Here is a 15,216-nt window from a genome sequence, read left to right as displayed (position 1 = left end):
TTTTTGTAAATAAAGTTTTATTGGAATCACACTTCTTCATTTATATATTGTCTGTAGCCGCTTTCATGATACAATTTCAGAGTCAGTTAGTTACAGCATAAGAACTTAAGGCCCTCAAAGTTGAAATACAGTATTTACTATCTCTCTGTACTGAAAAAACGTTTGCCAGCCTTTGATCTAAGTTGAAATGCCATCTATTGTTAAATGCACCATTACTATATGTACCAATAAAAAAATTATTCCTGTTGAACAATAACAAGCAAGAAGCTTCTTGGTATTAGAAATGTCAAAATATAAAAAAATACATCTTGATGAGTTGTAGTAGACAGCACTTCAAATAAACTCACATTTTATCAATATGGATAAATTTCAAGTGCTTAATGTTGAATGAAAAAAGGCCAATAATACTTTGCAGAATTATATGAACAACATGATGTTATTTATATGATTTCAGTTGAAAATACTATGAATTTCTACAAATGCAGATATGTAGCATAACTAAAAAGAATGGGAAAGATCTAAAGAAAATTAACAGTAGAGCTTTTCCCTGAGAAGAAGAGCAAGGATCTGGGGGGTTGTATGTGACAAGTAGGAAATTTATATTTACCCAAAATATATAGTTCATTAAAGAGGTGATTCATTAATAAAAACTAATTTTAAAAGCATCATAACATGGAAAAACAAACTGTCAGGATAAAGAGTGGTGAATTTCTGTGATAGAAATACAGGTCATTGCTTTTTATCATATTTCACTATAATTGTAAAGAATTTCATGGCTAACTAAAAGGGAGAATCATAATCTTTATTTCTGTCTCAAAGGAGATTAAGGTTTGAAAAGGGTGCATGTTAATCAATTACCTAATATTACAGTCTAATCCTGTTTTTCTACTGGTGCATTAGGGTTAAACAACATGCAAGTCAGGGCCAAACTTCATAGCTAAAACTTTTTTTTCATAATAGTAGTACAGCTAATCTTTAAATGCAATGTACTTTATTCCTCACCATGAGAAACCACCAAGGAGAAAAGTTAAATGTCAGGCGTGTTTTGCTGCACTGAAATAGCTTGTCGTGAGTCATTGTTACTGATGTACTGATGTCATTCGGCTCAGCCTGACCTCACTTGTTCTGCGTTGTGATCTTACACGATTTTATGTGTTGTTGCACGCAAGTCAGCCACTTCTGGTACCTTCTAAATGCATCGTCTTTTCATCTCTCTGTAGCAGGGCTTCCTAAAGTAGTCTCTATAAAGGATATTCCAGAGTCCAAAACTATTAAGGTGTTGATTTACTACCACCAGATGGCCTCTTTTGAAAAGAGGGATTTACTCGCCTGCCACTACTTTCACTTGGTTTTAGGTTGTTGGCTCTGTTGTTGTCATTTTAAGCATGTCTTTCTCTCCCTGGAACTGTTTGGTCAGAAATAAGCTATTCTGCCCGACTTTCGGGATTAAGTAATGAGTCCAAGAAAGTGGTGACAGGAAATGTGGTCCTGGTAACCTTGGGTCTGTGAAGCTCATAGCCACTAGACCAAGAATAGAGCGCTGTGCTTCTCACCATGAACTCCATTTTTCCTTTTTCCAGTTCAATTTCACCATTTAGTATTGAGAGCACAAGACGCCAGAGACGGTCTGAATCCCCAGACTCCCGGAAACGGCGGATCCACAGATGTGACTTCGAGGGATGCAACAAAGTGTACACAAAAAGTTCTCACCTGAAAGCTCACCGGAGGACACACACAGGTACAGGCCCGCACGGCATCTCAGCTCTGCGCTGAAGCCCTTGATGTGCTGCCCTCGCCTATCTTATCTTTCATCTGTCCTGAATTATTTAGTTCCTTTCTTCTGGGTATCATGAATTTTCTCTCTCTCTCTCTCTCTCTCTCTCTCTCTCTCTCTCTCTCTCTCTCTCTCTCTCTCTCTCTGTCTCTCTCTCTCTCTCCTCTTTCTTGCCATTAAAAAAATTGAAGTCTTAGTATGAAGTGTATCAGATTTGAAAATGTCCATATGGCATAGTAATCAAAAAGATGAATAGAATTATTCTCTTCTTTTAAAACTACATCTTACCCACCTCCCCACTTACGTTGTTCTCCTTTCAATCCGTTTCCTCTAAATACTAAGCAAATAAAATAAAAATAAAATTCACATATATATAGCTTCGTGGGAAGTTTTATAAACATCTCCACATAATTCTATTTTATTCTCACTGGGTTATTTTTGTTTTTTGGTGTGTGTAGGGAGAGGATTTTTTAGTCTTCACCGTATACAGGGAAAAACATTGCCACGACAGGTCATTCAGTGCCTTTGCCACCACCCCTGTACCCTCTGTGATCTATACCTTTGCCTGGGAAAGGAGCTGACGAGTTGTCACAGCCCTTGCCCACCCATGCTCTGCCTTTTGTGCTCCTGAGCCAGCATCTCCTGGGTTTCTGGGTGCTCCTGTGTGCTCACAGTGGGGGTCATAGGCAAAACTGAAGATGGGAAGAGAGCCCACAATCACACTGCCTTTCCTAGGAAAAGTGACCAGAGACTGGAGGGTGCCATTCACAGACTGTGTAGGAGAGGGAAATGCTTTCCCACAGTTTCCTGGTAAAACATGCCACACAACAAGCAGCCTAGTCCAGTGCCTGCACTGGACAGCAATCAGACTGCAGCATCTGCCTCTAACTGGAAGCGTCAAGTGGAACGATTCCCACGTGGCCATCTAAATAAGATTCCCATGGAAAACAGAATAACCACATGCTGCAAACCATTTTCCAAGCTCAGGTAGCAGAGTAATTGAAATCGGCCTTCCTTGCCATTTACTTATCTTTGTGATTACATCAGGCTATTTGTCTAGCTGCAACACAGGCCCAGGATTCTGAACCTCAGGGCTGGGCATCCTTGTTTCACAATGAAGTCATGGCATGGGAGACTTGCCTGAAGTCAGGAAAGCATCACAGAATCTGGAGTTTACTTTTGTTCGTCTAGCATGTTATGCTTCTAATGTTTCTAAGGTGGTTAATTGGACACATTTTTTAAGTTGCCCTTTCCACACTTCCTCTCTGCACTAAATTCTTTTCCCTTCTATATAATCCAAATTCTTCCTTCTCCCTGATTCCGAGCTTCTCCATGAGAGGTTTTCATGTGTTTCTTAGGTACTATTTTTGAATCAACTTTTTCATCATTAAGACAAAGAATGGGTGTAAAGACATGAACATCAAAGAAGCATGCTCCATCCCATTGGGACTTAGTGAACACAAATCAGAACAAGCATTATGATTGGGCCGTATTACTGACTCTTTTTATGGGATTGTTTCTCTTTAGAAAAATGATCTGTCTTCAATGAATCGTTGCATATTTTGTGTTATTCCTATTCTTGAGGTTTCTGGAATACATATTAGCCTCATTTTAACACAGACACCTCTATTTTACTTACCCATGTGATGAGTGAAACAAAGGCAGATTTTTCATCAGGTACTATTAAGGGATTTAATGCCATGGTGTCATTACAGGATTGCACCTTACAAGATTTAGCATATACTGTGATAGTAAAGGAGACATCTTTTATGCGCCATAATTTAACACAATATAAATCTGGAATACTAGTGCTGAATTAATTAGCTTGGCTTATTAGTAAAATGAGATTGTAGACTGAGGGTCACAGTGGACTTGGTATGTCACAGAGTCTGTTATGTTTCTTCATTAGAGGAATCCTTTCCCTGCGGTGTGATGGAGAGCATGTCACTGCTGTGCAGTTTTCTGCACACTTACACTGGCTTTCTCCTGTTTGATCCTCATGACAACCTGATGGTAGCCATTGTTCATCTCTTTAGCTCAAGTGTGGCTCTGAGTCGAGCATTGTTCCCACAACACTGGTTTTCCCATCTCTTATCATATACTTCAAGGAACAGTTTATTCTTCTGCAAGACAAGTTGGGTGGATTTGAGGGCAGGGTCCATGCCACTTATTTGCTATTTGGGACTCAGAACCTGCTGGGTGAGTAGGGCATCTCTGATGATTACACTGTAATCCCTGCTTACTGGCCCTGATGTTCTCAGCACTATCAGGAGCCACTTACATCTCCATTCTTCTCCAAATCAGATACCCCTGCGTCATGCACTCTTTCTATACTGGAGCTTATCACTGTGTCTGTTAAAATGTTCATGCCACACATTAGGGGAAGAGATCCCCTTTATGGACATCTCTAAATATATGCAAAGATAGTTAAGTGTTCTACGAGTTGACTCTGTTGGGTCATTTAAATCAAGGACTGCTACAGACTGGATGTACTTTATCCCAGTAGTAGTTGCCTCTCAAATGATGTCTTTTTCTATGGGCAGTCTGTTCCCTGTCACTATAAGTGTTTAGGCATTGGCTGGAGATAGAGGACAGAATCATTATTTTGCAGGTTGCACATACTTTTTCCAGTCTGGGAAATAGTTATTCTATACCCATTGTATCGGTTTGGTACATTATTCTAATAAATTGAAATGATTTGAAACCTCTTCCCTCCCACCTTGTTTTTCCTATGTTAGCTCTCTCCTTCAGCTCCTCCATCTTTGCTAGTTAATGGTTGGGTTGTTGAATAAAACAGGTTCAAGAAAAATCCCCTGAGACATGATCTATGGCCCTCCATCCAGATGGGTCTTAATTCTTTAATAGCTAAGAACCCACTGAATTGTCCTACTTCCAACCCACATCTCTGTCTTACACCTACATCAAAATAGCCTTGTTAAATTCCTGCCCCAAACCAAGATGTGTCAAACCATTTATCCGTGCAGCAGACAAATTGTGATAGTGGACCGTCCATATCTGCAGGTTCCACCTGTGCAGAGTCAACCACCCTTGGATAGAAACTATTTTGGGGGAAAAAATTGCACGTGCTCTGAAAATAACATGGATTTTTTTGTGTGTTATTCCATAAGCAATATAGTACAACACCTGTTTAGCATGTTAGATAGTATTATAACTAATACAGAGATGATCTAAGGTATGTGAGAAGATGTGTGTAGGTTATATGTAAATGCCATTTCATATAAAGGCCTTGCATAGCTGCAGATTTTTGTATTTGCAATGAAGGGCAGGAACCAATCCCCCCGGATACCAACAAATGGCTGTTGCCTGTGCAGGCATGGTCTTCTAAACTACCAGTCAGTTGCATTACTCTTTTTTAATGTAATACAAGTAGATATTAATAAAGAAAATATAAAAATAGTTCTATGAAAAAATAATTTTTATAACAAAAATAATTAGAGAATAATATTACTTTTAAATAGGAAAAAAGAAAAAGAACTGAAATTGGGTTAATTGCTGTAACTGGTTCAAAGTGAGCCTGTACTGGCTTCTGATTTATAAATATTTACAAAATTTCATAACTTAGTGTTCAGAATGTACACTTTCTATAGAAATTCAGGTTGGTTCACATGCTTTTAATAAATATCTTCTTAACCTTCCCCTTGCTTCAGGCATATTGAGTAAGTTACTTGTGTGTGACCAACAATAATTATTGTGGCATTTGGGATAATAGCAAATGACTTAGCAAAACCACTCACACTGCAGGAGGGGAACAGGCAGCAGGGAGAACATTCTATGAGAAAGTCACGTTAATTCTGCCTTTAACACCAAATCTCTCTGTGCTTTATTCATACTTGATCAGTTGTCTAAGACTTAATATTTCAAACGTATTTATGGAAATGTGAAAGAAACATTTTCAAGATATTACCAAGGAATTTATAGAAGTAGGAGTACTTTCTTAAATTTAAAATTAATTAAATATATTTTCACTGATGTCCAATTTAGATAATAACTTGAAGACATGGCCAAGTAGTTTGACATGCCTGTACTATCTTAACACTCAATGATAAATTAAGGCATGTTAAAAAGGAAAAATATATCTCAGCAGTCACACTGTGTTATTGTCAGGAGGTTCAGTATGAACTGGCCTAAATTGGGTGTCTCTTCTACATGATGCAGGTTGCAGTATTTAAATGAATATGCAGTATATTTAAATTAAGTCATTTAAATCTGTGCTATATATAAATACTATGTACTGTGGATGTCCACACTTTAAGAATTGTGTTGAATATGAAATAATTTAAATTTGCATTTCATAAGATAATTTGGGTATTGCTGTTTAGAATTACCACTTTTCTATTCAGTAACTGCTGTGGCAATTTCTGAAGTGCAGTATAAGCAAATAAAATTGAGGCGTTGGTGATTCATGCAGCCACTAGATGGAGCACTAGGCCCAGTTGTTGTTTTAAACTAGCTGAGGGTCTGAAAAGAGGAAGCTAGAACTCTTCTGGTGTGTATGACATGATGTTAAAATGGAACATGATTGTCAGTGTTCTGCAGAGTATTGCATTTTAATGATAAATTTTTAAAAAGATAAAGTTAAATTTAAGACCAGATTTTTAAAAAGTGACTAGAACACTTGGAAGTTTTCCATTTCAGATGAACCTGGAAATATTTTATATTCCAAATTTATATCTTACTGCATAATAAATCTGTGAGACTCACTAGCCAGTCATACTTAATAATCATTTTAATTCATTTGAAAACTCTTTGTCTTAAAAGTTAGCCAAATTAAAGCAGTCACACTTCTTATACATCTGGCTTTACCAACGATAATTCATGTCAGAATTTTGCATGTTAAGAAAGTTTATTCATATGGATCCTTAAAAATACTAACCAACTTTTTAAAAATATTTTTTATTATGCATGTTTTCAGTACATAGTGGTGACACCGTGGGAAGATGATACATGTACATAACACATCTTAACTCTTTTTACTTCCCCTCCACTCCCTGCAAGCAGTTTCTAAAATTTGTCCTTCCCTATCTTTATAAATGAAGGAACCTAAACAGTATTTAACAACTATCTTGTTGATGAATTAAGCCGTTGTGATTAAGTGCTATTAATTAACTTATTTATTATGCACTAGTTACATTTGATTATATGTTTAAAATATACATATACACCCACTTCAGACACATTGATCCTAAATGCCTGAAGATCCTGTACTTTTTTGTTGTTACCTCATCCATTCTTGCTGCCAGTGTATTTCTGCTTATGTATTTCTTGCTTCTAATTTGCCATCTTTTTTTACTGGATGAGATTCTGAAGTGGTTCAGATTGCCACAAAGAAAAACGTGAGCTTTGTGACACCTGCCCCTTCCACTGGCCTTTGGTTCACAGAAGCTGTGTGGCTACCGAGTCTTCCTTCTGTATAGGTGGAGTAGTGGCCCTGTTCATGACTTCACATCTGATTGTTTATTAAACATCTCACTGCATGTAAAACTCTCTCGGACCCCTCATATAGATTAGTTGTTACATAAGGCATAGGGCTTAATGGTGCCGAGATAATAAATCACGGAAGAGCAGATTGATTTTTTCAGGGAAAAAAGTCCTTTCCTAGTAAATTGTTCAAGTCCTGACCAGACAGCTCAGAAACATGAGCTGTAGAGTTGTCCTAGTCCATTTTCTATTGCTGATAACACAGTACCACAGACTGACTGAGTTACAAAGAAAAGAGGTTTATTTTGGCTCAAAGTTCTGGTCAGAGATCGAAGGGCCACTTCTGTTCATGATGGGCTTTCAAACGAAGCCCCTCGCTGCTGGTGCAGGGTGAGAGGCAGGGAGTGCATGAGAGGCATAGCCAAACTGGCTTTTATAATAGACCAACTTTGGAGCAAACTCATTACTTCATTAACCTATTAATCCATCAGCTGCTTGAATGGATTAACCCACTCACGAGGGCAAGGCCCTAGTCACCTCTTAAAGGTTCTGCCTGTCCCACCTCCTAATCTCATAATGGAGATTAAATTTCAACATGAGCTTTAGAGGACACAAATCACTTTCAAACCACGGCAGTGAGTAATTGACAAGGAGTAAGAAAATAATATAAATGTTACTAAGCTTGAAGTCAGGAGACAAAAGGTTGAATCTTTCTTTGACCCTTTTGATAAACTTAGAGAAGTTGCCTAACTTATATAAATCTCAGATTTTCTTCTTTAACTTTGAACATGGTTATGGAATAGAAAGTCATTGCATAATTGTCACATGAAACATCAGTTTTATATCCCAAGTAAATAGGGTGACTAACACAGCATAGAGGTTCAATAATGATTTGTTGAAGTAAAGTATACATGGATATAGATGTAGATATATGTTATTGAGAGCACTAAGTTCAAAGAAAAAAACTGGATAATCCAGGACATAGTCAGTGAGCTTTAATTAAATATTATTTCATATGCTTACTAAATTTAAAATGTACATAGCATATATGTAAATTTGGAGTAAAGCTAACTTATTTAATAAGCCCATTTTATCAACATTATAATAAATAAATAGTCCTTTAAGGAACATATTTTACATATGTACGGAAACATTGCAGTCTTCCATCTACTTTCCATCCTCCAGGCCCTACACCATTCTGTGCATTCCCTGTTTCAGAGATTGGATAGCAGAAAGGAATGGTATGCGGGAAACATTGAAGCAGTAGGAACATCAGACAAGGCAGCTTAGTGGACATGAGGGTAGTGGAAAGGAAGACTTGGAGGATGACCAGCATGTGTGGTTAGGATGTTATTATCAGACAGAGGTCACAAGCAGAAGGAGCTAGTATTTCCTGAGGACTTGTGGTGTCCCAACCATTGTGCTCAGCTCGTTAAGCACATTACATATTTTCATCACCTATATAAATCCCTGCAATGGAGCAGGCTTAGAGTACCTGTCCGTGGCCGGATAGCAGAAAAGCAGTGGAGCTGGGATTGAGGCTGTAGTTTCTTAGGGCCTGTGCTGTTGTCATACACCCGGTCTCAGATGGGTTTGCTAGTGATCAGCCAGACTCATCTCTTCACTAGAGCTGCATTCCTGTGCATGTATACCTGGCCATTTAAATATGGGGAAATAATGAGATAGCAAGAGAGTTCAGTGGTCTGTCTTTTGAGTCTTTTTACTAGTGTAAGCTGGTATTTCTTCCCAATCTACTAAAATCTTCCTTGTTAGAAAGCCAGTGAACATAAGCCAGAAGCATTCATCATAAAATAACGTTAAATAGGCAGCTAGTGGTGGTTGCTCATCTCATATCCCTCTGCATACTCGTGAATGTGATATAAAGATGAAGACAGCAGAGAGTCCTCAAACTGGTGGAGGGTAGGGGAGAGACAGCCACCTCCACAAATATCCACCATGGAAAACAAACAGGAGTGAGCTTTATCTGTGCTGAAGAAGTAATTGGCCCTGCCTAGAGGGATGTGGTGAGAATCCCTCACCTACACAAACAAGCACATTTTAGGGCCGCCTCAGACTAGGAAAGTTTTCCACCTATTTCCATTCTAGATTGGTAGCAACATGCTATGGAAGTGTTGTAGGTGTTGTACTTGTGTTCATTAATGAGAGAGTTATTTTAACCTATCAGAGAATTACTGTTTAGAAACACATCAGATCTAAGATACCTGAATGGACCTGTGCTCTGCATATTTGATTCAGAGTTGTTGTGAATCTTACCTTATTGAATTGATTTTTAAAATATGTTGACCTTTTTTCATATACATAGAAGAGACTTCTAAAACAGCCTACCATGATTATCTCAGTTAAATAAATATATTACTAAATGACTTTTGTTTTTGAATTCTACTTATTATATTAGCCCATAAATCACCAATGACAGTGGAAAACTAAAATTTCCATGGAATCATTATGGATCTTCCTTTGATTTTGGCTCTGTTTTCTTAATAAATACATCAAAACTATGGAAAAGGATGGTGTGAATAATATCTCCAGGCTTGGTACTTTCTTGTGTTCTGCTTGAGAATAACTAGATTTTGATCTTATCCTTAATGGAGTGATTAACTGATACTAACAAAATTTGTGTTTTCAAAGGACGTATTAAAGAGAATAAGGAACTCTATTTGGGTAGAATTGGTAGACTATATTCACCATTAAAAATGTATTAAAATGTTTATTCATAATGCTTAAGTTAATTCAATTAAAAATCATAACTAACAATAAAAAGAATTTTAAACATGGCCTTGAAGATTAAAATAATTAATATTCTTTTGAACAATAAAAATATAAGGCTCAATCACATATTATGTTAATAATTTCAAAGTTTTGAATAAGATTCTTCTTTGCAGATCTGTATGTGGCAAGCGTTTTAAATAAAACCTCTCAAATTTATTTTCCTTTTCAAAAGTATATTTTCAAATTTATTAGTCTAGAAAAGATCATAGGATAAATAGAACATGAAAAGTAAAACTATCTTACAAAATAGATGACTTTTATGTTGACTCTTATATGTTCTGTTTTCAAAAGAAAAGGAAGATGGTTTGGTTTTGTTTTGCAGTACTGGGGATGGAACCCAGGGACTCAAGGATGCTAGGCGAGCATCCTACTACCGAGCCACACCATCAATCTCATAAGGAAGTTTTTGAATTAAAGTGGTTTTGTGCATTTAGTCAACAGCTACTATTAGCACGAAGCACTGTGTAAGCCCCTGAGGTTACAGTGATGAAAAGGGCTCAGAGCCATCCTTGGTACCACATGGATGAATGAGCAAAAAGAAAGGAAAATCCTCTGTCACAGCGTGCTGTGAAGAGAGCTTTAATGTAAACATGCCCAGGGAACTGTGGGGTCAAGGAGTGACACAATCACACTCTTTTGAGAAAATTTTTTCAATACAAGGCAGAGTAAACTTGAGGGGGTAGGACACATGACAGGGAAACAAAACCATCAGAAGCTTTTCCTGTTGATAGATGGTGAGAACTTAAAAGTAGAAGACCATCATGGGAATGCACTGGGGAGGACCGCTGGCCAGGTTTTGGGAGGGCAGAGGTGGCAGATATAATCATTGGGGTGTCGTGGATATGGAATACCTGCCCTGCTTCTGTAAGGAAGAGCCCAACAAATGTCTCCAACTAGAAGTTTATGAGTTGGGTCTTGTGTTGATGAGGTTATGTTTTTTCTGATAGCAAACAGGAGGATGAATATGTCTTGTTTAGATGGTGCTGCTGAATAAGGTTTCAGTCATGCTGAGGTTGCTTTTGAACCTCCAGTTAGAAATGCCCTATACCCTCTGTAATGCTTAGGAGGGAGACTGAGGCACAGCTACTTAAGAGTCTTTCTCTTACAAGCTGTGGTGGAAATTGGGAGAGCCAAGGAGAACCTGAGCAAGTAAGAAGAGAATGTCAAAATCTTGGAAAACATTCATGTGACAGGTAAAGGAAATGTCTCTGCAAAAGACACTGAAGGCACAGTAACCAGACACACAGGAAAATAAGTGTTGTCAGTGTCTGAAAATTTCAGCTGCGAACAGCCAAATAAAATAATGTCCTTTGACCTTGCACTTTTGACTTTCAGTAAAATGTACAATTTATTTATATTTGATTTCTGGGTGAGGAGGGCTAGGTTCTGTGTTAGCAATGTGTCTGTCCTGTCAGAGGTAACTCAGAATCTCAGTCTGCTTCCCCAGCTCTGACCAGATACCCTGGTTCATTAAAGCAGTAGTTTAAAACATTGAGAAGCATGGTGCGTAGTGGTTAAGACATGCTAACTGGATGGCTGAGAGAAGCAGGGGTCAGTTTTTGCAACTCCTTTATTAGGAAGTTGTCAAAGTTAGATGAGTTAATGTCCTTAAAGCTCTTAGACAAAATATGATACCTGAAAATGTTATGTGTCTCAGCAAATATTACTTTATCCAAAATATCCATTGCAAAAGTGCATGGGGAGGGAAGAAGGGACTCCCTGGATCTTACTTGCACATAAAGAAAAAATTGTCAGTTCATTCCAGACAATTCAGGAGAGCAGAGATAGCATATTTCTAATTATTTGATTAAATTGCCAAGATCAGTGAATCAAAATATTGTGGGTTTCCTTGGCCCGTATAGTGGCTTTGTACTTAGAATATTTTTAAAAATTAGGGTCAGGATTGGCATCCAGTTACCAGATAACTTTAATTCACTTCTTGTTATGGTTTAAACTGAGCATGTCCACCGCAAGCCTCATGCACTCATCAGTGGGGCTTTGGGAGGGTGATTGGATCATGGAGTTGATACAGCTGACTTGCCAGTGGGCCTAGGCAGAAGAATTGCGTCACCGAGTGCACCATCTGGAAGGGTGTATCTCATTCCTGGCTCCTCCCTTCTGTCGCTGTTTCCTGACCTCAATGACACGAGCAGCTTTTTTCCTGTACTCTGCCCCTCTGCCAAGCTGTTCTCCCTCAGACCCAGCTCACTATAACCCTGAGCCAAAATAGATCTGCCCTCCCTAAATCACAGTGTAGTTATTGTGTTTCAGCGACGAGAAGTGATTAAGACTCCTTAGGAATAGCAAACAGGATCTATTTTAACTTTATAATATATGTATTTGCAGAAACAGAAAAATCAATAATTCCATGACTACAAAGTTAAATATCCTTTATTGGGAACCTGCCATTTGCCAGGCACATGGCATCTGCATTTTTTGAATTTCACAAATTCAATTTCTGTAGGAATAGATAGCATACTCATTTTACAGATGGAAAAACTGCTTCCAGAAGCTTAAGTCTGAGCTCAGAATCTACTTGTGAATCCATGACTGCACCTGTATTTGGCCGTGCATTCTGTCTGATTTCATAGCTTGTGGTAGTTAATACCACCTTATCAATGAAGGCAAAAGGTAGCCTAGTCAGTCCCTGGATGACTCAGGTGAGCCACACAAGCTGGCCTCTTGGTCTCAAAGTTTCTATTTCCTCATCTTGAAAGTACCTAATTTCCTTCTCAATCTAAAATTCTGTGAACTTTCATGAACTAATGTAACAGAAACCAGAAGACAAGATAGGAATCTTGATTCTGTTCCCCCCCCACCCCCCCCCGCCTCATATGCAAATACCATTCCTCATGTGAAACAGATTGTCACAGCAAATATGTTGAGCCTTGAACGTAATGAAGCTCATTTGTCAGTGTCTGGGCCCTGTAACTTTATAAAAGTTAAACAGGGACATATTTCAGAAATGTACTTCTGAACCTAAGAAAAATGCCTGTGTTTCCTGTTGCAGAAGGTGTCCTTTTCAGTTGCTTGAGAAAATAATAGAAGCTGATGAGAACATGGGTGTTTTGTTTAGCACAGGCCTTTTTCAACTGCACATTCCTCCAAGCTTATTGCTCACATGTCATTGTAATATGAAAGGGCACCTGGCTTTTGTCTCAGTTCACATTTGCTTTTCAGTATTTCACAGGGTGACATGGGAGTTACCTGAAAAAGTAAGTTTTGTTTGGTGAGTTTTGGGATCTATTCACTACCTGATGTTTTCTTTAGACATTATTATGCCCTCTGCTGGGTAAGTGTCATGGAAATGCATTTAGTGACTCTTAATCCTTTTCTTCAACCAAGATTGAAAGACACAGCCTTCTCATAATAAGTCAGATTGTGTTGACTATTTTATGACACCCCCCCAAAAAAACCCCTCTGTTGTATTTTATTTTTCCAAGATACTTATTCTGTTGAATACCTGCAAACACACACGTGCACACAGGTTACACATGCAAATAAAGTTGTATTTAACCTGAACACTAAACATGGAGTTAAGGATTTTTTAGAACCAAAAGTAGCAAGCTTTTTGGGGAATGTTCTATATTTTTAATCTTTAGATATCTGCTTAATAAAATAATTAACTTTTTAGCACAACCTTTTATTAAAATACAAAAGGAAGAAATGGCATAAAAACTTGCCCTGGCGCATAGAGAGAATCATTTCAGAAGTAAAAACCTAGAAGGTAATGAACTATACCCCCAAAGAGTGGTGTGTCGTCGCTCCACTAGCCACCAATCACTCAGCTAGGACCCTTTGGTATTTCTTGTCAACTTTTAAGTCTCAAAATCACATACCAAGATTTATTGCTAAAGAAGTAATACCATTAAGAAAAAAGAAATACACCATACCTTTTCCTGTGAGATTAACATAAGTAACCAGAATCAACCTTGATCTGATACTAGAATCAAAACTTAAGGTCATTTTGAAAAATATTCAATTTAATTTTCAAAGATTTTGCCAGAGGAGGATTAGAGGCATATGTGTGGGTTAAAAACATGGAGGAAAGAAGTAGGCTTGCCATTTTTATTTTTAGCTTATTTCCAGGGAAAGGAGTTTGGAGTAACACATTTACAGAATTCCAGTTCAAATCAATGTAAGGAAAATTCACTATTCCCAAAGAAATGAATGGAAATCCTGTTTACTGTCACTGCCGTGCTCATCGAGTTGCAGAGCAGCTGTTGTAGCAGCAGCCGAGCCCAGAGGTGTCTGCCTTGTGGTATTATCCACGCCAGCTCTTTCCCATAGGAATATTATCATGGAAAGTTCACCTACCATTCTGTTCCTGCCACTGGCTTTTTAAAATTAAGCTTAGCTTTTTATTATTTAGTAAGTTTTTAAAGGGAAAGAGACAAAATGGAAGATAGACTCTGTTCTTCATTAACACCTCTCAGGGCTTATTTACACATACTTCTGTATATCTCATAAACATTTATCATTTTAATTAGTTTTTATTCATATTGTGGAGTTAGTTCCTCTTATCTTAATGTATTTTATATGATTGTACCCTTTGAATTTTTTCAGAGCACAAACATAAACATTATGTATGAAAAACAGTGTAATATCTACTAAAATTTTTTATCCATTTCTAAAACTTGACTAATCCAAAGAGAGCATTTAATGACTTACTGATTTTTTTAATGAAATGCTATGCACTGCTTAGATATAATCGATACCTAGGTCTTGTTTGAGTGAGGGGCCAAAGCCAGCCCCCTGCCTGACCAGAGGATACATGTCTTCTACCCCAGTGCTCACAGATCAGCCTCTAATTTTGAAGAATGTTGGAGAGCTTTTCTTTTTTCCTCTTTTTTCTTAAAAGGAGAAAGGATGCTTAAACTCCAATTTCATTAATGAGGCAAGGGATGCAATAATATTATGCACAGGGGTTTTTGGTTTTTGAACAGTAAAAAAGAAAGTATACATTTTATAAGGAAAGTCATTTATCACCCAGATAATTACATTTACTATTTTCTCCCTTACCTCTCCCCTAGTAGAGAAGGTTTGCATTGTTATTTAGTCCCCCAAAACTTATAAGCTTCTGGGTCACTTTCATTGGTTTTCAGTAGGGACATGCAGAAATTTCTGCTTCTGGTATTCATGAGACCTCTTTCCTTGTCTTGATGGCTTATGATGCTTGATGATCACCTCACAAATTGCTTCCCTGCTCCATG

At 37.7% G+C, this 15,216-nt stretch overlaps 1 protein-coding gene across 11 annotated transcripts in view; it reads left to right on the top strand.

Moving 5' to 3' along the window:
• Klf12 (KLF transcription factor 12) overlaps nt 1-15,216 on the top strand; it is a 663,664-nt gene that overhangs the window by 630,951 nt on the left and 17,497 nt on the right. For all 11 annotated transcript variants that reach the window (XR_015443733.1, XM_087193027.1, XM_087193026.1 and 8 more), the window contains one exon: nt 1,581-1,738. Coding sequence is in view for 10 of the 11 variants with exons in the window: in XM_087193027.1 (XP_087049153.1) it covers nt 1,581-1,738 (158 nt within the window). In the remaining variant the exon portion in view is untranslated. The remainder of the gene's footprint in view (nt 1-1,580; nt 1,739-15,216) is intronic.

Source organism: Heterocephalus glaber, unplaced genomic scaffold, assembly GCF_053883595.1.
Source record: "Heterocephalus glaber isolate CG9 unplaced genomic scaffold, H.glaber_assembly_v1.0 deba00001577, whole genome shotgun sequence".
Taxonomy (NCBI): domain Eukaryota; kingdom Metazoa; phylum Chordata; class Mammalia; order Rodentia; family Bathyergidae; genus Heterocephalus; species Heterocephalus glaber.
This window is presented reverse-complemented; position numbering and strand designations above follow the sequence as displayed.